Source organism: Adiantum capillus-veneris, chromosome 18, assembly GCF_014529385.1.
Source record: "Adiantum capillus-veneris isolate H3 chromosome 18, ASM1452938v2, whole genome shotgun sequence".
Taxonomy (NCBI): domain Eukaryota; kingdom Viridiplantae; phylum Streptophyta; class Polypodiopsida; order Polypodiales; family Pteridaceae; genus Adiantum; species Adiantum capillus-veneris.
The window spans coordinates 104,449,921-104,476,759 of NC_140948.1; the positions used below are offsets into that span (position 1 = coordinate 104,449,921).

General features: G+C 43.0%; 1 protein-coding gene across 5 annotated transcripts in view; it reads right to left on the bottom strand.

The window, feature by feature from the left end:
• Positions 1 to 3,455: 3,455 nt before the first annotated feature.
• LOC147436129 (potassium transporter 1-like) overlaps positions 3,456 to 26,839 on the bottom strand; it is a 49,882-nt gene continuing 26,498 nt past the window's right edge. Inside the window, exons 1-8 of one of the 5 annotated variants that reach the window (XM_086489034.1) lie at positions 22,912 to 23,075; positions 21,821 to 22,087; positions 14,587 to 14,637; positions 13,868 to 14,128; positions 13,722 to 13,774; positions 13,543 to 13,657; positions 5,054 to 5,308; positions 3,456 to 4,944 (exon numbers count right to left, since the gene is read on the bottom strand). In XM_086489034.1, coding sequence (XP_086345160.1) covers positions 3,845 to 4,944; positions 5,054 to 5,308; positions 13,543 to 13,657; positions 13,722 to 13,774; positions 13,868 to 14,128; positions 14,587 to 14,637; positions 21,821 to 21,977 — 1,992 coding nt within the window. In that variant the 5' untranslated portion in view covers positions 21,978 to 22,087; positions 22,912 to 23,075 and the 3' untranslated portion in view covers positions 3,456 to 3,844. Of the gene's footprint in view, positions 4,945 to 5,053; positions 5,309 to 13,542; positions 13,658 to 13,721; positions 13,775 to 13,867; positions 14,129 to 14,586; positions 14,638 to 21,820; positions 22,088 to 22,911; positions 23,076 to 26,839 lie in introns of those variants that run through there. The other 4 variants (XM_086489032.1, XM_086489035.1, XM_086489033.1 and 1 more) reach the window with 4 other exon arrangements.

The following is a 26,839-nucleotide window of genomic DNA, read 5'->3' on the forward strand; positions in this document are numbered from 1 at the left end:
ATTTAAAAACCTTATAACTTGGACATAAATTTAATCTTCTATTGGCATCCTCCGTCTTCTCTCTCTCTCTCTCTCTCTCTCTCTCTCTCTCTCTCTGTGTGTGTGTGTGTGTGTGTGTGTGTGTGTGTGTGTGTGTGTGTTCACATTGTAAACTACCTCACATTCTCTAGTCATGTCGGGTTATAATCTCGTCTTTATTGGTCAATGCTTATATTTGTGGGTACGAGAAATCTAAACACCCACGTCTACATGATAGTGCATGTAGTAGACAAAACCACTTTGCCTCTTCTCGAGCTGTAGCAATTTACAGCATCTTAACATCTCTTCACAACAGATCTTTGTTCGAGGGATTACTTAGTGCATTACATGCTGGCCTCCAATTTGAGTATCATGCCGTTGAAGGCTTTCCAACTTAAGGTCACATCCGTAGAGAGGAAGAGAGGGATCACCGTTTGCCTAACTCTAATTTTTTTTTCGTAATCTCGAAGGTAGACTTTAATATAAAAACTAAATCCAAAATCTAATATTAAATCTAACTTAATTGAACATATGGTGATTCTGAGCTAATTGAACATGGTTAGTGGGTGAGTTAATAGGTGTCAGATTTTGATGGGAATATACATATTGTTGTGTAACTAGTGTTTGCTCTTTGGGCAAAGCTTTTATTGACATGCACTAAAATCTAACTTAAATGTAATCTAATCTAATTTAATTTTAAATCGAACATAAATCTAAATTTAATCTAATCTTAAACTCAACATAAACTTAAATCTAATCTAAATTTAAATCTAACTTAAACCTGAATGTAATCTAACTTAAATCTAAATTTAATTTAATTTTAATTTTAAATCTAATCTAATCTTAAACTCAACATAAATCTAAATCTAATCCAATTTTAGATCCTAAACCTAAATGTAATCTAAATTAAATATAACCTAACTAATCTTAAATCTTGCCCTGATTTTCAATTTAACATAATCTTAAATTCAACATAAACATAAATCTAAATGTAATCTAACATAATTTTAAATCTAATTTAAATATTAACTTAATCTTAAGTCTAACCTAATTTTAAATTTAGCATAAATTTTAAATATAATTTAAATGTAATCTAACTTAATCTTAGATCTTAATCTTAGATCTTAATCTAACCTAATTTTAATTAAATGTAATTTTAAATCTAACCTAACACTAAATCTTAACATAACATTTCATTTCATATTCTCTCTCAATAGTATGACGTCTCCATCCATGGAGAACTCCCAAATATTATCATCAAGTACAGAGTAAGGAGATTGTCCTCTTGGTGAAGCATATACTGAAGTGTTGGGAGGAAAATAGCATATGGCGATGTACAAGAAACGTCCAGTCTCTGCCCTCAACCTCACCCACATGTATCTGGCCTGATCATCTTTCCGAACTATGTGCAGAAGTGGCTAGAGCTTCTCTCTGAAAAGAACTGCTACACCTCCTGATCCTCTAGTCCCATGCTCAAATCTAGTGCATGTTCTTTTTTTAGTTCTTTACTTAATAATCATGGCTTTTGTTTTGTCTTTACTTTTTAACTAGAGTGTTATTATAGTAGCAAGAGAAGTCAAAGCGGTAACGATTGAAAGGTTGTCACTGAGCAGCGTTCCCAGTCGTACAAGAAGATGGGTTAATCGGCGAGGTCATTAATGTCCATTGATTCAGACTCCTTCTCTGCCTTGTCACTTTATACAAAGAAAATCGAGAGGAGTGGGCCTGTCCTCGGAATCAGGATTAAGGCTACCTAGCATGCATCTAGGGTTGCTTGCGGCTCTTAGATTTAAGACAAAAATGAATCCCGAGCCAATTGAGTCTCCAATTTTCAGTTCACCAATACAATAAAGACGCAGCCACAGGTTGAGTGTGGCGCAATTGTAAATCGAACACTCATTAAGATTTTGTACGTCAAGTTGTCTCCCATCTGTATCCTGATATATTCGGCATCAACTGTCCTGGAGCCTGATGAGTCTCTAAGTAGAAAACAATGTCTCTGTCTCTGAAGCTGTCCTCAAAGGCCCCCACATCAAGTCTATATGAACCATTACAGTTCCAAACCGCCATCCTGAGAGTGGTCCCATAGGTCTCGCACCGTCATGTAGAGGGGCGCTCTGTAATCACTACTCGCCCATCTCTGTAAAAGGCTAACTTTTCCTTCTCCCTTGCAGCTATAATCTATGGCATGACCTCTCTCAGATGTGCAAGTTGTGAGAGGGTAAGGTCATCTCCTAAAAAGATACATGTTTTCTTGAGGGTTAGCCTCTTCTTTACAAAGTCTTTCTTTTCTTCCATGGAGGGAAAGCGCACGTTCTTTTGAACTCTCCCCATTACCTTCATTCTTTTTGCCCACTCTCCAAGCTTGTGTGCGAGGGCTTCTCCACCCCCATCATTGACATGAGGCTCTTCACCTCTTGGTCCACCTTATTTGAATCTTTTAGGCCAATCACTCTCACGTGTAGAGCGCATACCCTTCTTCATTGTTCCTTTTCAAGTGTCTTGTTGATATGTCGGTGTCGGGTGTAGCCGGAATGTCCTTGCCCTTCCCCTTCTTGACAACTTCAATCCACTTTTCAATCTCTCCCACCTTCTTTTGCGTTTTGGAGAGAACCTCCACCCATGAGGTCTTCTTTTCTTTTTCCTCCTTTATCTCTTTGACTTGTGCTCGTATAATATTCAGCTCATCTATCATTGATGGTTGAATTTCTCCATCTTCAAGGCGTCCTCTCTCTTTAGTTTCGGCAAGTCCCTTTCGAAGGTCTGAGATGTTACCTTTTAAAGCTTGAATTTTAGCCCGAAACTCTTTGCACTCTAGTTCCCTCGCCTTTTCCTCCCTCTTTTTCCATTCAAGAAGTGAGCTCTTCTCTTTTTTCCACTCTTCCATGTGAACTTTACATTCTTTCAACTCTCTTTCAATGGCTGTCATCCTCTTGCTTGTAACCATGAAGTACGGCGCCAACTTTCTTGTTTGTTTGATTCACTTCCTTTTCCTAGTTGTACAAAAGACCTGGTCTTCGAGACGGACGTCCAAAATGAAGTTCTAAAGGAGGACTACGCAGGTGCAGATTGCTGAGCAAGTGAGAGAGAATCTGCTGCCAGTCAAATGCCCAAGGCTCAAGAGCGTGCATAGGCTGCAATGCACAGTGTGCTCAGGAGTTGCAGGCGCGCAGAGGCTGTAGATGCACAAGGCTGAAGGTTGCGCAGAGGATGGAACTGTCACGTTGTACACGTTTGCATCCTCACGTGCTCAGAGACTGCAGACGCACAGGGCTGAAGGTTGCACAAAGAGAGAGAGAGAGAGAGAGACAGAGAGAGATATCTTAATTGCTTAATGAGAGAGAGCATAGGAAAGAAATGGTGTTCATCTTTGTAAGCGTTGGCTCATTTCTTTCATGAGCCATTCAAGACTCAAAAGTTAAAACCCAAAACCTGTGTCAGTGTAAACAGCACCAAAAGTTTTTTTTCTTTTCATTTGAGCTTCTATTTGCCACAATATTATAGCTTCCAAAAATTTCTTGCTCAGAGCAATCTTTGCAATGCCATAAAACCCTCTTAAGCTTGGGATCGGTCAAGTGAGCTCAGCATTGGTGGTGGTGAACTGAAGCAAGCATGGCTTTTTCACAGGCTTAAGCTTCAATGGCATGTATTTACACTGACAAGTTCGTACGCTGTTAGAGCTTTTTGTACAAGAATAGAAGGAGATGTCAAAAGTCGTGTGTGTGTGTGGGAGGGGGTGGGGAAGGGGAATGATGTTGCTATCGCTCTTTAGTGACCGTGCACTTGCATGTAGGATGTGGCTGGATGTGTATAGTCTATGTACAGCTTAGACATGGCAGACCATGCCCACTCGAATGAGGCTAGGATGAGGAATGTGTAGAGCAAGTGCCGGGCTTCGACAGTTTTCCTTGAGAAAAGAGTAGGCATGATTAATCACTGCACGCTTCAAAAACGAGGAATTCCGTGAGGCCCTTACAATCGATCTTCCCAGTACGTAAGTCACTCCTGCAGCTTTTGCTTCCTTGATATCCTCTTCTGTCACGGCATCCTCAATGTAGACATCTCCACCCTCGAAAAATGACTCAGGTTTGGTGCTTGAGTTTGAGCAGCTTCTGATGGCATCAACATTGATGGAAATGGAAGAATCAGAGTCGACAAAGCTAATTTCTGCATCGACCATAGTCATGTGGTGATCAAAGTTGGTGTTCATTCCAGCAGTCTCATGCTCGCAGCCGTTGAGTGTACAATTGTTTGTGTTTGCAACTTGTCCACCTGTGCAAATACTTGCTTGACCCTTCTCTACATTATCCCACATTCTCTCCAGCCTTACAAATTGGTCTATGCTGTCAACCAGCATCTCCTCAAAAACTCGGCTCTCTTCTTGCACGTCTTTGTAGCCATACCTTACAATGCAACGGAACATCATATACGCTCTGGGACCAATCCTCCCCACAAGAAACCTCTCTTTTTGTGGAACATGAGGCACCAGCACTGACTTTACGCATACAAACACCAGTACTTCGTGAAATGCGGGAATATTTGTGATAAAATGGCAGAACACACAAGGTACTCCAGTCACAAGATTGCTGTACACAAGCCCTATCCCAGGTACTCTAACCATGCCAAGACTCGGACCTAAACTCAAAATCTGCTTCATTGAGACTCTGTTTTGAATTTCAAACTCACACTTCTTTGCCGTACCATAGTGCCATACGCACATGATGGCCATGAAAATCAGAGCAAGGGCGAGAGGAACCCACCCTCCTTTTGGAACTTTGATAAGAGAAGCCGAGAAGTAGACACTTTCCACTGTTCCGAAAATCAATAGCAATAACAAGGCCAAAAAGAAACTTTTCCTCCAAACAATTATTACCACTAAAAACATGAGGAACGTTGTCACGAGCATCACAGTCGTAACTGCAAGTCCTGAACAAAAGCATGGCTGTAAGAAGGTCGAACGATGCAAATGAAAGACAAGTTCTTCTGTTAATATAGCAAATAAAAAATTTACTCTAAAGTTCAGGTTGTTACTGACCATAAGCATTCCCAATCAGGCTGGTGTCTCTGAAACCGAGGGTGACTGATAGACTTAGCAGCATGAGCATCCAGTTAATTTCAGGAATATAAATCTGCCCCGGTATGTCAATTGACGTATGTAGTACTTTCACGTGCGGAAAGCACCCCATTGCTTTGCATTGATTGACAATAGAAAAAGTTGCTGAAATCACAGACTGACTCGCAACAACTGATGCTAGAGTCGCAATCACCACAACTGGCCAGTAAATAGAGTCTACAGAAGGAACATGCCATGAAGTATGAATACAATGGGTACTCTCTCTCCTTTTGATCATGATTACAAACCTAACTCACTCTCTCTCTCTCTCTCTCTCTCTCTCTCTCTCTCTCTCTCTCTCTCTCTCTCTCTCTCTCTCTCTCTCTCTCTCCAGTATTCTCTTGATGCTCATCTTTGGCTCTTACACGGATGGAGACTACTAGACTCATTCGGCAGGATCTTACCCAGCTTGATAGCAAGAGGACATGGATAGAGCCATCATGGGAGTTGGGTACGAAGAGGGTTTTCTATAGAGAGCATCTTCTCCAACTCACGACAGACGGATTTGTCACATGGCCCAGCTACATGGACACACATCTATCTCATGGGTTACAATGTGCCATAGGCCAGATTCGCACATCTTTACACCAGCTTGGGATTGAGACAAGTAGATTCAGAGGCATACCAGCAGACATTAGGATATGTCAGTTATGCCATGCAGAGCCAGAGACAGAGTTTCACTACATATGTCGCTGCACAGTCTACTATGAGATACGGGGACGCTTTCATTGTTTATTCAGAGATGGTTTTGACTCGCTAGATAGAGTCATGAGATATCAGGATCAAAGATGTCTCGGATTATTCCTACTTGAGATACAGAGACATAGAGACGCCCTATTGAGTGGGCAAAGACAGAGACAGTCCCACAGACGCATCTCAGATTTCTTCAGTCTGAGTACCACAGAGACAGAGGGGACACCACCATCACAGAGCTTGGTTCCCACCCATACACACACCAACGGTACTCTCATTGATCGAGCTATAGAGTTGGGGAGATCGAGACGACCGCGACTGAGGAGGGGAGTCACGCAGCACTGGCGGAGATTGCGGCAGAGGATCCACAGGATTCTAGCACGACACCCAGAGTGTCGATCAGGATAGGCTTCATGCTACTGCTATATTATATCATGGTGACACTTATCCCCACTTTGTACCTTTGTGGCATGATACCATTGCTCAGCCTACCAGCCACCCATAGGAGTCGGTAGCACTCCTATCTCAGTTCTTTGTTTGTAGTTTTCTTTGTTTGTACCCAGACTTGGTACTAGACTCATCATTGTAATCAGTTTGTCTCATAGGTCATTTTGGCCTTTTGTAGACGTTAATATATCATTTCATTTCATTTCATTTCATTTCATCTCCATCTCCCTCTCTCTCTCTCTCTCTCTCTCTCTCTCTCTCTCTCTCTCTCTCTCTCTCTCTCTCTCTCTCTCTCTCTCTCTCTCTCTCTCTCTCTCTCTCTCTCTCTCTCTCTACCTGCTGAGGCCCTGAAACTGCTGCTGAAAACTGCTGCAACCTGTGGGGGGCGAGACAAGCGCGAACAGGAGGAGGAAACGGGGGTTGAAGGGCAAGGTGAAAAAAGCGGGGGGGGGGGGGGGGGGGGGGGGGTCAGCGGGGTGGAGGCAGCGAGCAACACGGGGGAGGACTGAGGGCAGCGGGTAGCGAAGACAGGGGTTTGGAGGGATGCAGCACGGGCTGCTGCAAGGCAACGCGAAAGGGGGAGGAGGGGCAAGCAACAGGCGCGGGCAGGGACGCGAGCAGCCCTCTCTCTCTACGCGTAGCAAGTCCAACTGTTCTACGCGTAGCAAGTCCAACAGCCGGCACACCCCTTCTTCTACGCATAGGAAGTCAATATCTCCTACGTTCAAGTTTATTTCATTTTAAGCCTTAAGATAAATTTTAAGTTTAAAGAGATTTTAAGCCTTAAGACAATTCTCTTTGCATTCAAGTTTAAAGAGATTTTAAGCCTTAAGGTAAACTGGTTAAGTTTGCCATATTCTCAGTCCCTCACCCTAGTACCCTAGTACCCTACCCCACATTTGTGGCTCGGATTCGATGGATCCGCCCACCGAAGGGGAAGGGCCGGGTGTAGATAGCTACACCACCCCCAAAAAAACAACAACTACATTTAAACGAAGAAACAAAGATACTGTACTATCACCAGGATCCTTACGAGTGGGGAAAACCTCCAGGATACATGATGAACTAATGATGGAGAAGGTCCAGGTGATGCTTAAATCAGAGCTAAACTATATGAGGGATGACATCAGGAAGGAAATGCACGCGAACGCTGAAAGCTACAGGAACTCCATGTATGGAGACATGATGAGAGAACTAAGGAGAGAGATCCGGGGAATACAAAATGAGGACATCAGATCGTGAAAACGGAATTACAAAACCTAATCAAGGCCGAAAATGTAACAGAATGCACTATGCAAAAGAAACTCGATGAGGTAGTAGCAAGTTTTGAAGCATGGAGAACAAATATGGAAAAGCACATGGGGGAAAAAGATGCAATAATCGAGGAGCTGAAAGGAGAACTTGCGGCTTGCAAATCTGCAACTAAGGAGAAGGGAGACGACCAACCTTCGGTGCTGAAGGAGCTCCAGGACATGAAGGATCAAATGAAAGCTCTACTGGAAGGAGATGAACAGAAATCGAAAACGGCATCTTCATGGGCGGAACGTCTTTGTAAGACACAAGAAAAGGTTGATGAAGCTGAGAAATGGATTGAGGATGCGAAGAAAGGGAAGGCATTAATATGACCATTGAGGAAGAGCAAAAAAGGAAGAATCGGGCTCTGCATGTGCGAGTCACAGGAGTCAAAGACAAAAGAGAATGTAGATGAAGAAGTGAGGGAACTGCTACAACACATGGGCATCACAGAGCCTACTCACACAAGTGCATGGAGAGTGGGCAAGAAAGGAATCGATGAGAAGGGAAACGTAAAGGATAGGGCACTTATTCTCCGCTTCCCGAATATAGAAATAAGGAAAGAATTTCTAAAGAAGAGGCCAACTCTTAAGAAAACCGGTATTTTCTTGGGAGATGACCTTACATTGGCACAAGTGGCACACATGCAAGAGTTGATGCCAGAGATCAGGGCAGCAAGAGAAAAGGGGAAAATCGCCTTTTATAGAGGAGGGAAAGTGGTGGTTCTGGAAAAGCGCTCATCATGACGGTGCGAGACCTATGGGGCGACGCTCTGGATAGCGGCGTGGAATTGTAATGGATCATACAGGCTAGATGTAGGTGCCTTTGAAGACAGCTTTAGGGACAGATACATAGTTTTCTACTCAGAGACACACCAAATACCGGGATAGCTTATGCCACATGTGAAGGGGTATTTATGGGAAACAGTTGGTCGACCAGACAAGAGATCTCTACGAGGTAGCCGGGGTTCAGGAGGAGTAGGAGTCTTATTTAAAGACGAGCTGAAACCACTACTAAAGATTATCAGGAAAGATAAACAAGCAAGGTATATGTGGGTGAGAATGAGAGCCGAGACAGGTAGATTTCTATATATCGCTATATGCTACCTCCCTCCAAGTACATCAGTCTACTCCTCACCTAAAGGACAATCCCCTTTCTCCATATTGAATAATGACATATGGGAGTTCTCTAGAGATGGAGACATCGTTCTCTTAGGAGACTTTAATGCCAGAACGGCCAACTCTCAAGCGGTATTCTATGATACTTCTGAGGAAATGCTCACAAAAGTGGATTTATCACAGGAGGGGCTTACTAGAAACTCACAGGATAAAGAACACACTGAACATGGGAGACATCTCATGGAGATGGCAACTACACATGGTTTGGCCATACTTAATGGTCTAGAGAATTTCCTTTTATCTAGGGGATTCACATGCTTCCCGCACAAGCATGGGGCCAGTACAGTGGATTATGTCATGACTTCACCAAGCTTTATTTCTAGTATCGAGGACTTTAAGGTGGGACCCAGACCGGTTGGGATTGCAGTGGATCATGCTCTCTTGACCTTATCAATCTCCTTCCACTACAATGCCTCTCAAGTACAAAGGAAGAAGACACACACAAGATATACTTTCACGCCAGAGACTGATTCAGTCTATGTGGAAAAGATCTATAATAGGATGTGGGCAGCCGAGCCAGTATATATTGTAGAGGAGATTACTTCTCAGCTAACAGAGATACTACATGGAGCAGCACAAGAGGCATACCCACATACTCAGCCTAATCAGAAGAGAGGATCTGGGAACATGTCTCAAAACAGTTGGTACGACGAGGAATGCAGAGAGATGAGAACCCAGGTCCAGAAAGAGCTTACACTTGGGACCATCACATATAAGCAGTCTCGGATTGCTCTTCGACGAATAGTACGTCGCAAGAAAAGGGCATTTTTAGCCAAACTGGAGAAGGATTTATATCAGCTCTTCTTGAGTCAGGACTCACATGAGGCCTGGCGTATCAAAGAGATTTTGATACAGTACCAAGCTTTTGATACAGTCCCAAGCTTTTGATACAGTACCAAGCTTTTGATACAGTCCCAAGCTTTTGATACAGTACCAAGCTTTTGATACAGTCCCCAAAGAGATTATCTGGGGGATCATGGCCTTATACGGGTCAGTAACTTGTTATGTACGTACTCCAGAAGGGGATTCCGACATTGTTCATTCCACCGTTGGAGTAAAGCAGGGATGCCCACTGTCCCCTACTTTATTTGGTATGTATATAAATGAGGTATCAGATTACATTGATAGAGAGGGTGACAGAGGTGCTCGTAACTGGTTATGTACGTACTCCAGAAGGGGATTCCGACATTGTTCATTCCACCGTTGGAGTAAAGCAGGGATGCCCACTGTCCCCTACTTTATTTGGTATGTATATAGATGAGGTATCAGATTACATTGATAGAGAGGGTGACAAAGGTGCTCAACTTGCAGAGTCATGGATCCCTTTGTTGTTGTATGCAGATGATATTGTATTGATAGCAGAATCACCAGATGGAATGCAGAGGCAGTTAGATGCATTACATAAATTTGTGGAGGACAGCGGACTGTCGGTAAATTTGGGTAAAACCAAAGTTATGGTGTTTAACACCACACCGCAGTGGGTTAGGAGATCGGCACCTACATTTGCATATGGCCAGGATACAGTAGAGCACACAGATGCATACACATACCTTGGTGTGTTATTTACAGGACCGAAGTTTACTCTTAAGAAAGCAACGGATGCTAGATTGTCCAGAGCCTCTGCGGCCTTGGGAGGGTTGGAGAGGATGTGTTCACAAGTACAGTTTCAGGAACCACGAACAAAACTTTGGCTCTTTGATACTGTGGTGGCTTCGGCTATGCTTTATGGGGTCCAGATCTGGGGACCATCAGTGGATCAAGATAATTGGAAGTCAATGGAGAGACCTTTGGTATCTATGATTTCCCGAATGATTAGAGCCAAGGCCTCCGTACCACACGCGATTACCCGAGCGGAATTAGCTGCCCCTCCGATAGAAATTGAAGCTCTTACCAGATCAGTGTCCTTTACACATGGTTTGTGGGATACAAATAATTGCCGATATACTAGATTGGCCCTCAAATCCTCTCGACAATTAGCAAGGAAAGGAGATACATCATGCTGGTATGCGCAACTGTCCTCGTGGTTTCAGAGACACGGGTTCAATATGGAAAGATTACCCCCTTCCAATACTCTCTTGAGGCTCCATCACTAGCAATCACACGAACGGAGATTGATAAAATCATCCGCCAGGATCTTATACAGTTGGACACTAAGAGGACATGGGTAGACCCTACACAAGAATTGGGCACGAAGATGGCCGACTACAAAGAAAACTTCCTACAGCTATCTGAAGATGGTTTTGTGATTTGCCCGAGCTACATGGATACCCACCTATCTCATGGTTTGAGATGTGCTATTGGTCAGATTTGTACATCCTCACACCAGCTGGAAATTGAATTTGGCAGATTTAGGGGAATCCCACCTGAGAGCAGAATTTGCAAGTTATGCGGAATGGAGCCGGAGACAGAATTACACTACGTATGCCATTGCACCGTATACTATGAGATACGTGGCGTTTCCATTGCCTATTTAAAGAAGTCTTTAGACCTCTAGATAGAGTCATGCAATACCAGGATCAAAGATGCTTAGGCCTGTACCTACTGGAACTACATCGGCACAAGGATAATCTAATGAGAAGACAAGGAGCACTACAGCCTCAGAGGCACATCACAGATTTCTTCGGATCGAGAGAAGCAAGAATGGAAGGAGAAGCAAGAGGCCAGCAGCGAGCACAAAGGAGTACCCACATTCATACCAAAGGCACCCTCATTGACAGGGCGATTGAGCTTAGGAAATCGAGACGACCACAACCGAGATGCAGAAGCACACTTCACCAGAGGAGACTACAACAAAGGATTAGAAGCATTCTAGCCAGACACCCAAAATGCTCCTAAGAAGTTTATTTAATACTTTGTATTTAGTTTTCACATTTATTTTCACACTTTTCACACTTAGTACTTTTAGTACTAAGGTACTCAGACATTGTAACAAATTCACCACTTTTGTATCAGTTTGGTCTCATAGGTCATCCTGGCCTTTTGAAGACGTTAATATAACATTTCATTTCATTTCATCTCTCTCTCTCTCTCTCTCTCTCTCTCTCTCTCTCTCTCTCTCTCTCTCTCTCTCTCTCAGGTATCAGGATCAGAGATGCCTTGGCTTATATCTACTTGAGCTACACCGACATAGAGATAGTCTATTGCGGAGACATGGAGCACGACAGTCTCGCAGAGACAGATCACAGACTTCTTTGGATCGAGGGAGCCAAGAGACCAACCACCAACACAAGGTTGTACCTGCATTCATACGAGAGGCACCCTCATTGACAGGGCGACTGAGCTCGGGAGATCGAGACGACCTCCACCGAGACACAGGAGCACACTCCATCGACGGAGACTCCAACAGAGGATCAGAGGCATTCTAGCACGACACCCAAATTGTCATTGAGGGCCTATTCTACCTTTTCACATTTCACACTTCATTTTCAGTTTTCATTTTTACTTTCAGTACTTTTTGTACTTGTACTTCAGACATTGTATTAGATTCACCACTTTGTATTTGATGGTCTCATAGGTCATTTTGGCCTTTTGAAGACGTTAATATATCATTTCATTTCATTTCTCACACACACACACTTTTTTTGTAAATCTTCGGGATTAATTTACAAGTGGTAAACTTCAAGGCGAGGAAAACCCCTCGAAAAGATCATATACATAAACACAAACACAGAAGTGTTCATTTGTGGACGATAGCTAAAAGCATTCATAGGATAGCTGATGCATCTCTGAGGTGATATCACCAACTTCCCATGCAGCCATTATGTTGACGCCACAAGGTCCAATAAGCCCAAAATCTGACCCACATAAAGAAGACCGCAAATCGCTGCAAGGAAGGCGGGAGAATGCCAAAAGCCCAAAACTTTTTGTGGAAGACCATAGAGGGGAAACGGATCCACATACAAGCTGCTATGCGGCGAAGAAAATCTCTAGTAATGCAACAATCCCAAAGCAGATGACTCACAGTCTCTTCAACAGCCGAACAACGAACACAACAAGAAGAGCAAAAATGTCGTGCACTGAGAAGTGGTTATTCAAGAGTTTGGGCACCTGTCAGAGAAATTACAGCATGCTCCCCGGAAAGCTTCTAAAATGCAAGAGAATCCACCCTAGACTTGAAATTTTGACCTACAAAGGTTTTGGCGCCGTTATGCTGCCAAAATTGGGTCAAAAAATGCCTGCAATTTCAGCCCTTGACAGGTTTGAACAGCTTGATGAGAGTTTGGTCTAAGTGTTCGGTCGTTCCTTTTAAATTGAATAAAAGGGGCGGGCGCCAGTCTTTGGGGCCTACACGGTGTCGGTCTTAGTGTGCACAGTGACATTCTAGTTGCTAGACGCATCTGTGTTCTCTCTTCTTCTCAATCCTAAGTATGAAAATTAGTAGGTAATTGCATTAATACCATCCTCTATTGTGTACGGGCCGGTTATAGAGTATGCAAAGAGAAAAGGTAAAGATGCTCTTGATAAGCCATGTATCTACCTCATTAGGGTGATGGATCCCTTGTGGCCACCATCCATTTGAAAATCTATGAGGAGACGTATACTACTTTCCGAAGCTTGAAACGATAGAGGCAAACCACCAAAACAAGGCAAGGCTTGGAGGTCCCATTTTCAGATTTTCAGAAAGGTGAGCTTCCTATCACTCACCATAGCTCAGCTATTACTAGAGACTAAATTACCATTTCCTCAGTTTAAAGATGCTTCCTGTTTCTAGCAATTTTCTTGACATTAACCATCTTCCTACCTAATTATGATCCAATAGCTGAAAATCAGTTCTTTGTGAATTTAGCTTCACATATTTACCAGGTATTGACTTGTAAAAGCTTTGAAGGATGTGTCCTGGATTTTTGGAAAGAAAAGCTGCTTGACCCATGTAAGAAAGGACTATGCAAGGATAGACACCTCCTGCAAATGCCACCTGCATAAATTTCACAGAATTATGTACCGTGAACAGATACTTTGTTCGTACCAGAGGGCCATACCTTGATTGAGAGTGGGGAAAAATGCCCAAGATTTGCAAACATTGCTTCAGTGCCTGCATAAGCGGCGCAATTTTCATTCAAGGTCTTCCATGCCTTTCTAGTTATCAGAAAAAGTGCATAATTTAAGGTGAAAGGTTCTAACTTACCTGTTAGGCATAAGACTATTCCTCCAAAAGAAAGCCAACCTTGAACCCCAGTCAACCTGATGTACTTGTACATGTAATGTGGTGAAACTGCTTTAATGACAGTTGGGTTCCACTTTAGAACATTATAGATGCCAATTGAGCTGATGGTGAGAAGCCACAAAATTACTACAGGAGCAAATAGAAACGCCACTCTATGCGTCCCATACTGTTGCAGTGAAAAGAGGCTTACTAGAAGAACGCATGTTAAGAGAACTTGAAAACCTACACAGAAGATATTCATAGATATATGATCATATATCTTGGAACAAAGAAATGGCTTGCATAGTTTCACCATAGAAATCCCATACAGAAACAACAATTTCATGTTCTGCACCTAGTTGATTGAAGAGATAGAAAAACCGGTAGCCATGCTTGGACATGCACAGTTCATTATCTTTCCAAAAATATACTTATGAATTAACAAAATTAGTTTATTAGGTGCATTGTTGCTGATTTTTTTGGAGGGGGCAGAGGGATAATAATAGCTCGTTGCCAGTAGCACTCTCTAATGACATGTTCAACCTTGTGACTGAAACTGATAAGGAAGAGCGAAAAAGACATTTAAAACAGTTAACTCAATATCACAAAAGTGTACAAACTTTGTAATGGAATGCTAACGCCCAAGACACCAAAACTACAAATTTTATGTTGAAACTCAAAGCACAAGAGAGAATACTTACATTGCTTATCTATTACATAATGGCCATTGATACCAGACACAGCAGAAAACACTGCAGTATCAAAACATGCTCATGTCACACAGAGAATATCGATTTGATCAACCAATAAAAGATCGAATAACAGAGTCAAAATCATGTATGTGTGCATGCATGTGTCTACAGACTTGTGCATGCATGTCTGTGTGTGTGCACATGCGTGCAACTTGCTATCGCTGCTGCATTTGCAGAGTTTGAGTGCAGATGGTCATGTACAGAGCCTTTCCAGTGTGTGTGTGTGTGTGTGTGTGTGTGTGTGTGTGTGTGGCGTGAGGACCTGCGCGTTCTGCGAACTGGGCATCTAGCACGCCCTCTACGCTGAGTGTTCTGCGAACTCTGAGGGACATGCTCTGCATATTGAGCGCCCTTTGTGCCCTTTGCTCTCTTCGCAGCAGTCTTCATTTCGAGCACGTTCAGCAGCCTGCGCAGACTTTCAGCACTGATCCCTTCTATTCTCGTCCTAGGCTAGTGTCTTGCTGTGAGGGGTGTGTGTGTGGGAGCGAGTGTGTGTGCGCGCGCGCGCAAGAGACCCTTGGTTCTGCCTCAGTTTTTTTCTGCTTTTCTCAGTACAGTGTATCGTTTTGGTCGTGTGTGTGTGTGTGTGTGTGTGTGTGTGTGTGTGTGTGTGTGTGTGTGTGTCGAACTTTCTATCCCCTGAGCAGTCAGCCGTCAGCTGTGAGTGTGAGGGTGAGGTGGTGTGCATGGGTGAGAGAGAGAGAGTTGTTCTCCTTATGGCAGAAGAAGCAGTGTACAAATGCACGAAACAGGTAGATTTCACCTCAATAGATGCGGCGAATATCATCAAAGAATGTCTCTCTGAGGATTTTGCGGATGCCTGGAACACCTGGGAAGGTCAAGAACCTACCACCAAAGTGGTCTATCTGGTACAGGATCTTATGGATCCGATTGCCAAATATACTTTAAATGTTGTTATCTTGTTTTTCCAAGTAAAATGCCCTCTGCACAAGATGTAGGTCAGTGGATTGATTTTTTGCTCAAAAGACAAGCTGTCAAAGGGGTATATTTTAGTGCGAGAGGCTCTTATTGGCGAATATAGACGCTGGCTCGCAATTGTTGAAAATGTCACCGTTGTTTTTCAATATGCAAATGACGCATGTATTGTTGTGGGCAATTACTAAGGATTACCAAAATTTGATCCACCACAGGTGCCCAGTTTGGGTGGAAATAGTACGATTTCCACGTACATGGAAACATTTTCTACCGCTCTTGGTAACCCAGTTACGGAAATTCATATGCCCCCCCAATTTGGATACCAATTCCAATCAATTCTGTGTGCTTTGGGATACAGACAGACCTACATCTACTGGAATTATGGTCAATTATGGGGATCCTTTGGTAGGCAAAAGGTCGTTTAAACTCAAATGGGAAAAATTTACGGGTGCATGTTTCGGTGGATGATGCAGATACACTTGAGGCTGCCTTTACTGAAGTTGAACTTGCATGGTAGTTTGTTGCATCTTGGTCGGTGGAAATCTCCTAGGTGGGATGGTCTTCCAGTTGAGTTTTCCTCCGCTTTTGGCAATCCCTAAAATAGCCTCTGCTTTTCATGATGAACCATGCATGGACTACACAATCTTTGCCACAATCGTGGAAAGAAGGCTCGGTGACATTGTTGCCTAAGAAAGCACTCTGTGATCCTTTTCAAATTGGCAGCCCATTACGCTTATGCCAGTCATTTACAAATTAGTTTTGAAAGTGATTGTTACACGAATTAAAGATCATTTGTTGTACGGCACATTCCTCACATGTAAATTATGGATAATCTTGCTAATGCTATCATTCGTGGAATCTTGGTTATTCGGTCAGGCAAGGATGTCCTTTGAATGCCATGCTCTATGCTATTGCCACTCATCCTCTATTGCTTTATTTGGACTCCTTGACGGCATATGGTCGATTGCATGAATTGGAATTACCATCTCGTAATCATTTTGTGGCACAAGCATATGCTGATGATTCCATGTTCTCGCTAGAAATCATCCAGATGATGTTCGTTGTATCATGGATGCTTTGCACATTTATGGGTTGACTGCTGGTCTTCGTGTTAATTTCCGAAAATCTAAGCTTTTGCCATTATATCAAATGGATTGGCATTCTATATTATGGCCAGGTGAAATAGTAAAGCCCGATCAGATAGTGCGGCATCTTGGATACCCGTTCGCTTGGTCAGTGAACCATGCCAAATGTTTGGATTTTTTTGAGCATAAGATTAGATCCAAATTACAGTATTGGAAGTTGTCTACTTGGCCATTACATGTACGACTCAAAATACTGCAGTCCATCTTGATGGCATATATTTACCATTGATGCATTCGCCAACTCGTCGACTTTGTGCTTTCATGTCTCGGATTTTGGATCATTCTTGGTCTACTTGCTCTCATAAAAAAGGGTTGCGACTGCTTGCTATGGATAAACTATGTACTCCAAAAAAGTGTGGTGGTTTGAATATTTTACATTTGTGTGCTCATGTTATTGCAAGGAAGGCCACGTTGTTATAGGTACTGGTTGTCACATGACACATCTAACCCTATGTGCACGTAAAAAGCTACTTCATGACCAGGGTGGGTTCAGTTCAGTCAAGTCAACCTAGAATAGGAGGTGATCTGGCACTTTCGTGAGTCTGTTCGCAGACCATGCATATCCAGACACTTAGAGTAGATGCATATCCTCTGGTTGCACACAACATGATCATCAAATTACAATCAGAACCCATCAGTAGCATTTTTACAGTGCATAGACCTATTTTCCCTGTTTTTGACATTTTTCACTTATTATTTTTAAGTGACTTTTGTTGGGAACTGGGTAGGGCAAATCCACTAAGCATGTATATATAGAAACCTAGCGCTAGCACTTATGGGCAGAAGAGGCAGCAGGGACTTCGGTTCAACAGGCACCTTCTCAACACGACCCCAGTAGGCCTAGCGTTTTTGCAGCACAACAGCAAGGACCTAGCGTTTTGCAACCACAGATAAGCCCTTGGCGGTTTTGCATGGCAGATCAGCCTTGGCGACCACAAGACACAGCAGATCAGCCCTAGCGATAGCAGATTCCCCAGCGACAGCAGATCAGCCCTAGCGTTAGTAGTTTCCTCAACAAAGACAGATTTCAGTCCTTAGCATTTTTGGTTTGCAAATCAACCTCAGCGTTTTTGCAGATCTTTGCGACGGAATCAGCCCTAGACTCAGCGTTTCCAATTTTCACCAATCAATTTCCACAGTAGAACCCCCAAACCTTGCAGATCTCACCTTCTCGCAGCAGAACCTCGCCGCCCGATTAGATCCCGCGAAGTTTGCAGATTCAGCCCAGAAAACGCAGATTTCAGCATCTGCATTTTCAGCGCATCGTCGCCATCGACATCGTCACCAACATAGAGTCAAAATTCAGCAAATAAAGATTTGCAGATTTCAGCCATTAGCGTTTTCAGATTTCAGCCCGTCTCTTCGTCGTCCTCATCATCGTCGACACCGTCGGCAAGTCCAAGCATTGTAGAGATTTGTGCAATCAATAGTCGACCGCTCTCGTCATAGAGAGTGGGGCCTTCGAAGGAGGGTTTGACAACATTCTGGTGTCGTGTTCTTCTATTTCTCAGTCTCATGCACCTTCATTCACAGTGTTCACCACTTTGTTTGTGACCATTTGCACTCTCTCACTAAAGGAACAGAAGGCTCTCCCTTCCGTAAGTAAAAGGAACCCTTGAGCACAGTTCGGAGCACTCATCTTGAGCAAAGTTCAACATTCACTTCCGCTGCACCTTACATTGGTAGAACAAAAACAGGCTTGGACACTGATGTTTGCTTTCTTGTGCTGTCATGCGGTTTCTATATCTGCTTTTGGTCATTGGCAGCCTTCCTACTAGGATGTCGTTTTTGGAAAATTTGAAGCTACAATCCCAGGCTACCCCCTTGCTTCCAGTCTGGTAGCGGATTGGAAACAAGTCACAAAGCAGTTGTCATGGCAAGGTAGGGGGCAATTCCCTCAGACTTGAGAGTTTGAATTGGAGTTTGCCTTTCCATCAAACCCTTGTTCAACGAACTCCAAGACAGGCCTATTTTCTCTCCCAAAAAGGCATTAATGTGATATCGAATGTTGTCGATATTAATGGACATGTAATCTCATTTCGACAAGCTGCTCTTAGCTTTGGTCTTGGAATGCATTACAGACACACAAGGCAGATCATCACGGAGATTGTTGATTCTAGATCTTCCATTCTGTCGCTTGTTGTTGAGGATCGACTTTGTGATTGGCATTATGTAGGATCCTCAATCCTCTCTTTATCTGCAAAAAAGGTATATTGCCATTTGCAATCATCTCCTTGGCTAGAGGAACACTGTAATAAGGTATGGCATATGAATAAAGGTACTACAGGGTGGCGCAACAAAGTTAAAAAAGTGCGGCATGCTAAAATTCCCTTGGAAGAGCCATTGTTCATGTCGAGATGTATCACTGGGGTTCTCTCAATTGGTCAATTTCTTTGCTCAAGAGGAATGGCCTCCTCGAGATGCGTTCGTTGTGGTGCTAGTACTGAGAATATTCCATATTTATTGTCGCTTTGTTCTCACACGCAGCGATTTGTGGATTACATCTCTACATGTCTTTGCAATCATTTTCTTGGGATACATTTTGGTCGATATTTCTGGATTTTTGGAGTGCTTCCGCCACTGCTTCGGGTGTATGCTTACTTTTTTGATTGGGTTGGATTCTGGATGCTTTGGACAGTTTGAAAAGCACGTATGTATCTCATGTTCCAACACGTTCAGATGAATTATGTTTTCCTCTTCAAAACTTCCCTTCGCCAGTCACGACTTTGCTCGAGATTTGGATGAGCTCTCACTATGAGCTCTACTTTAATTGTTTTTTATTTACCGCATGTAATGTTTTTTATGGGTTTTCCTCATTTTGAGGTTTCCCATTAGTAAATCAAATGATACTACTAAAAAAGTGTGTGTTCCCTTCAACAATTTGCGATCTTCCTCACATGGGTCAAATTTGGTCACTATGGTCTTTGTGGCGCCAACGCAATTTTCGCATGTTCCATCAGCATGAGCCGTATCCCTTTCCTTTGATCAAGATTTTGCTTAGGCAATCTTTACATTTTGCCTTTGATGTTGGGGACATATCCCTAGATATCTTACAACTCTCAGTGCAGACTGTTTAATCTGGCTTTCCTTGATTCGGAGGAGGCCGTTTACGGCGCAGATTGCTACATCTGGCCTTCCTGGAGTTTTACACAGCTTAGCCACCTGGCCACACTGGGTTGCAGGTTCATGCATTGACAAGCTTCCGGTCATTCCAAGGTTTGACTACAAACACCATAGATCCTATTGAGCAGGACACTTGTAGGTCTATTGGCACTTCTTTCACGCCAAGGAGTTGTTTTCACACTCAGTTCGGGACCTTCACACAGTACCTTCACACTGCATTAGCAGAGTACAGCAATTTGCTACACTGCTTGTGATGGCATCACACCGTGGAGATTTCTTGGCGGTTGATACACCCCAGATTGCTGCAGACATCACAGTAGACATCTTCATCATTTGCCTCACATCTTCGGCTTCAAGCGGTTTATTCAGCATCAGGTATTGAGAGGGGGTGTTAGATTTACACCTCTGCTACTTCACAGGTCTAGGGCATATATATACGGTTAGTGTGCCTCCGTGATGGCCTCCCTTTGCATATGCATTTAGACTGCATATCTGTCCGGCCGCCCTCGGGCCTGCTTTCCACTTTTGTTCAGGCGCCCACATATATTTCCATATATCATTTTCTTGTTGGGTCATGGGGGTATTTTCCAGGCATTTGCCCTACCTCCCCTTGGGCACCTATTTATAAGGCCAAGAAGTGGGTACCAGGACTACTTATTAAAGCCCTTAGCTGTGAATTTCTCACCAATAAAAGGGACCCTTTTTCTAATCACTGTGCAAATTTCTTTTTAAGATCATTTTTAAACGCCGCCCTTCTATAAATGAAAATGTGAGAAAATATAGAATAAAAGGATCCCTACTATTGAACCCACATGATAGGCTTTTTTGGGTGTTCTCAATTCAAAATGATCTACAACTTGTTATCGCTTAATAACCCAATGGGTAGATGGATGGTTGTCCGATGTTACAAGGCTTTTTTTCTTTGCAACTACCAATTTTGTTAATGTGTATCAAATAATGGATATAATGGACAGAAAAGTCTGCAAATAACAAAGATGGACACGTGTCAACCGGGGGGGGGGGGGATCTTTCAATGAGTTGCTTGACTATATGCAAATTTTTCATCTACGGAAAGAGGCCGTCTTAGACGAGAAGTTTTCGCTTATCCTTGGCATTCAACTACCTTCTTGGCTAGAGATTTTAATAATGCTCTTGCTGGACATGACAATTCGTCTAAACATTCCCATATGGTCCGCAGTGAGTCTCGTCTTAGAATAATTTGATTGTTCCCTTACCTTTTGGATTTATGAAGCCAATTGTTTTGCGATATACATTTCAGCATAAGTCTCAATCCAACTATTGAGCACGACTTGACCGGTGGTATTTGTTACATACACAACAAACTAAATTTGATGAAATCCAAACTACTACCTTTGAATTCCAAAGATTCGCACTCAATCTTATTGTCGGGTGAGATAGTTTCAAGCATACATTTGTTACATACGCAGCGAACTAAATTTAATGAAATCCAAAGTAGTACCTTTGAATTCAAAGGATTCACACTCAATCTTATTGTCGGGTGAGATAGTTTCAAGCATACAATTGTTCATCATCTAGGATATCCGTCGGCTTGGTGAGCCTCCTCTTCTCAGCAATTAGTTTGAGTTATACAAAAACTCAAAACTAAGTTGCAATACTGAAATTATCGACTTGATCACATGTACATCTTAGGATCATCCGTCCATCTTGACAGCATAGGTCCAGTTTTTCCTACCTCTTTTGCATTGGCCAACTGGTGGTATTGCTTCTGTATGATGACATTTTGGAGCTGTTTTGGAGAACTAAAGCAAACGAAAAGGGCTTGTGTATGTTATCAATGTTTCCGCTTTGTTTCATACCTTTAGTAATCTTCCTCATGTGTTTTCTTTGCTTTGAAGTTCCCCACTAATAGTAAAATATATCTAAAAAAAGATGTGTGTGTGTGTGTGTGTGTGTGTGTGTGTGTGTGTGTGTGTGTGAGAGAGAGAGAGAGAGAGAACCTGAAATTGAAGGAGTCACAATGCCATCACCAATGACCATACATGTGCCAAGCAGCACCAGCACAAGCAAGACCGCTCTGACATGGTAGTTGCTCTCAGCAAAACTTAAAGCTGATGCTAATCTAGTATTTTTTATGCCTGAATCCCTGTATGGCATATATGTTTTCACCTTGTAGGTGGATACCTCCTCATCTGCCTGCTGCTGGTTTGGAAGAAGGCTAAGCTTGGCATGTCTGCACAGCAAGGAGTACAAGGCAAAGGTGCCACCTGATTGCATTAAGAAAACAAAATCTCATGTTGCATTTTCCATTTGTATGACTACCACACGTACTCATCTATTTAAAGAAATGCAAAAATTATAATTATCTGAAACTAAATCTCCAACTCTAAAAACCTCTGCATGTGTGTGCATGTTGCTATTTAAAATCTAAACTCAATCTAAATAAGTTGAACACACATGAGAACTTTTCAGAAACCCTCCCAACTAGATTTATGAAACGAAGGGTGTATCATACAAAATTCCTTGATTGTGTACAACTAAACTAGCAAATGAAGTCATCTCATCTGGATATAGCCCACAATTTTTTTGAGCTTTGAGTGTCCAAACTTTGCTAGAGTCAAACCAATGCACCTTCCAGGTAGTTACAAGGGATGGCCTTTTTTGGGTTTGCTGTACCCGCTCCCTGTTCCAATTTCCCGTTCATGTCCTCATTCCATGTGACTGTATAGTCACAAGGAATGGCAATTCATGACATTCCTCTCAATTCCCGTTCCTTCTGACTATGGGACTCCGACACCAACTCTATAGACCTACCTCTTGTCATCAATGTCCCTTTAAACCTACAAAAGCCTAGACTTCTCCTCAAGGGAGAGACCGTCACAATCCTGGGTACGGGTGGCATGAACAAGGCAGCTCAGAGGAAGTCCAAAAGCTACAGTACTGACAACCTTTCTCCTGCCACTTTGCATACCAAGCAACATACCGCTAGAGTCGCCACGGAACTGTGAATAGAACTGAGTGCATCTGCTGAAAGTCTAATACCATTCTCAATGGAAAAGCCATTAGAATTCATGATGTAGAGCAAACTCACCTTCAACAAACCAACCGAAGGCGCACCTCTGATGAACCAACCGAAGGCGCCTTGGTAGCTGGTGATGGTCACCCAATGGGATTCCTTGCCAAAGCAATGGCTTACCAAAAGTTTGGAACCGAAGAGGCTCTTGTGTCACCAATACCAGAAGTTGCAAGTTGCAATGCACAAAAGTCACCACCATGTCCGTGCAATGCCTTTCAAAAAGGATGCTACCCGTCTGATCTTGGAATGCTCGGTATAGCGGCCTCCCGAAACTGCAATATCAAACTGTTGGATAAAGGCTAAAGCCTTGGGAGCATCTCAAAACCCTGAAAAGTACTCAAAACTTTATTGTCTGTCCTCCCTCTTTGAATTCTTTGGCCTTTTTGCCCTTATCGTCGAGGAAATCATATTGATTGCCTCTGTAAAAGTGCTTCCTTTTTGCATAAAACATCTGATCTTTCCGTCGTTTCTTGCCCTTTCTGTCCTCATCACTCAAGTCGGAAGAAGATGAGCTGTCCAAGCTGTCAGAAGAAGAAGAGGACGAACTAGGCAATCCTTCGAAGTGTACACGCTTCCTCTGTTTTTTAGCGTTTTCAAAAGAGGATTTTTGGCCCAAGTAACCGGGGAAATCAATTCCCTTGTTACGTTTCTTCACTTGCTTTTCTTTTGACCCCAATACTTGGTTGACTCGTTTTTCTACAACGTCCTCGAGTTCATCTTCAGTAAACATCCGTGGAACAGAAGGTTGCTTGAGGGCTCACTTGAGTGGGGAATCGAGGTGCCGCATCAAAAATTTGGCATACTGAGGATCCTTTGCAATTTGAGCATCTGCTTTGCACTCTCATCAACTGTTAGGTGCAGCAGAATGATTGCTTGCGATTTGCTCAAGATGAGTGCTTCGAACTGTGCTCAAGGTTCCTTTTAGTTCTTATGGAAGGGAGAGCCTTCCGTTCTTAATTGAAAGTGCTATGATCACAACAAAGTGAATGGACACTGTGCGTGCACATGAATGAGACTGAGAGATAGAGAGAGAAGAGAGATACGACACCAGAGACGTTGCAAAATCCTCCTCCGAAGGCCCCACTCTCATCAGCGCGAGAGTGGTCTACTTTTGATTGCACAAAGTGGTACAATGCGTATGCAATGGACAGATGCAACTTGGGACTAAGCCGATGACGACGACGATGATGACGACGACGTTGCTTTAGGGCTGAAATCTGTGATCTTCTATCTGCTGACAATCTGTGATCTTCTATCTGCTGACAATCTGCAAATCTTTGGCTATTTTGGGTGGCTGAAAATGATTGTTTTGGGCTGGCATTTGTGAGGCTGAAAATTGGGGTTCTTCTGCATCCGACTGGGCTGAATCTGCTGCGTTTTTCCTACTGCTGAAATAGCGTTTTTTGAGGCTGAAAATCTGCGTTTTTATCTGCTGAAGAAAACGCTGATCCTGAGGGTGATCGCTAGGGCTGAAAATGCCAAAAACGCTGACTCTTCTACTGCCAAGGGCTGAAACCAAAAACGCTGGCTATCTGGGACTTTTGCTAGCGATTGGGGGAATCTGCAAACGCTAGGGAACTGGAGAGGATGGCGATCATGGGACTACTGAAAACGCCAAGTGATGGAAATGCCCGGCGATGAAGGAAATCCAAAACGCTGGGGGTACTGCACGGGTTCTGCTGAGAAGGTGTCTGTTGAGCATGTGCTCCTGCTGCCTCTTCTGCCAGAAAGTGCTAACTTGGGTTTGTTTATATATTAACTTAGCAAAATTGCCCTATCTACTTTTGTTGGAAAGTCACTTAAATTAATAAGTGAAAAATACCAAAAATAGGGAAAATAGGCTAAATGTACTGGAAAATTCCCCTGACTGAATCTGATGGATTTTGAAGGGAATACTGATGATCATGCTGTGTGCAACCAAAGGATATGCATCTATGCTAAGTGATTGGGCATGCACGGTCTACGAATAGACTCACAAAAGTGCCAAATCACTTCTAATCTAGACTGACTGGACTGACTGAACCCTGATCATGCTGTAGCTTGTCCACGGACACATAGGGTTGGATGTGTCTCATGACATCCCCTCCTTTTCAAAGTGAGGTACTAGTACCGAACTGTATGGCGTCGAGGGAGATCGCCAATAGCATCCGGAATCCTGAAAGGGACTCTTCGCCGGCCCACTGTGATGTGTGGGTCGTGCGGTACTTGAACTTTATAAAGGTCTGCAACGCTTGCTTCTTTGGGCCGCGCCGAAAGCGACATTCTTTTGTGGCTCCTTTGATGTTTCAACTTCGTCGAGAGTCATGCTTCTTTCTTCAAGAATCTCCATGGCTGAAAATTTCTGAAACCATTTCCAACACAAAAACATGAACATACCCATTCCATGTAAAGTGAATGGAAAAAATCGTGTCTTCCTCAAAGACTGTGCATGCAATGTAGATGAACAAAGAGACGGACTGCCAAACCGTTCACCACACACATGCAAACAATGAGATTGAATCTTTCGCTTATGATCTATAGCAATCAACTGTGGCAATTCATAACGGAAATGCCTATGCTTGGTGCTCATACTTTCATGTGCTCGTTCGGAAACTGTGTCATGCCAAGGAAGAGACATGGAATGTGACTTCCTTACATACATACCTTTTAGCTTTTCATGAAAAATCCGCATACATTCGTGCTCATCCATGAGAGAAACGTACTCGACATTCAATATGTCATGCCTAGGAAAAGGGATCACATAAAGATGCTCGCTAAAATATAGGAAACGATCACGAATGAAACACTCGAAAAGTGCGTGCGTATAAATCATGCGAACACATAATACTTCCTGTGATGGTTCTTTGGACCTAGGCTCAAGAGCCAAGATCCTTCGTGATTGATCGAATCTACAACGAGGTTAGCTTCGCTAGAAAAAGCATCCACTAACACATCATCCTTGTGAACAATCACATCATCTTCATGCAACTCATCATGCTTGTGAGAAATCACATCTTGATCATGCAAATCATCATGCTTGTCTTTATATCCAAATCATCATGCTGATCGTTGTCAATCAAATCATCATGCTGCTCACAATAATGCAAATCCTGTGTGTCATGCTTTGGAGAAAAAGAGACTGAGAGAGTCTCCTTATCCCGAACCCTTTCAATCTTGTCCTGCATATTAGCAATGAGAGATGGAGAATGAGCAATGTCCTCTCCATGAATGACAATAGGAGAATCACTGTCGGCATTGAGAGTTATAGTGTTAGCCAAAAAATCCATGAGAGCATCATTATCACGAAACCATCGAATGCCCAAAATCATATCACATCCTGAGAGAGGAGAAACAACAAATCGTCTAGTGAAGGCAGCTTGTTGAATGCCAAAAAAAACATCAAGGCACTCCTCCATGAGGAGAGCGTCCATACCGAGAACAAAGCCAGAGACCTAGATAGGAGATCTCGGACTAACTTCGAGGCGGGCTCTCTCAACAAGAGGGACTGATCACATCATGCATACTACTTGGGTCAAACAATATGACAAAACGCTGGCCCGACATACGACCATAACATTTAATGAGAGAATCATCAATGGGAGGGTCATGAGAAACATGGGGCACACTCGTGTTGTCACTAATTGCATTGACAGAGGAAGTGGGTTCTGTGGATTCTTTAGATTCATTCGATTCAAGCTTAGGACATGTTCTTTTTATGTGACCCTTAATGTGACAATGAAAACAACGACCTTCCTTAGAATAAGTGCTTTGCTCTTCCGACATGATGTATCCTCCTACAATTCCTTGTGCTACCTTTTCATCCGGAGTAAGCTTAGGTTTAGCAATTGTGTTAGCTTTACCCTTAGATTCATTAGAAGAATTCTTTTCTGAGAGACTGTTAGAAGATTGGTTAGAAGAGTTATCATTCTTACCGTTCTTACCGTTCTGAGGGTTTTGAGAAGTT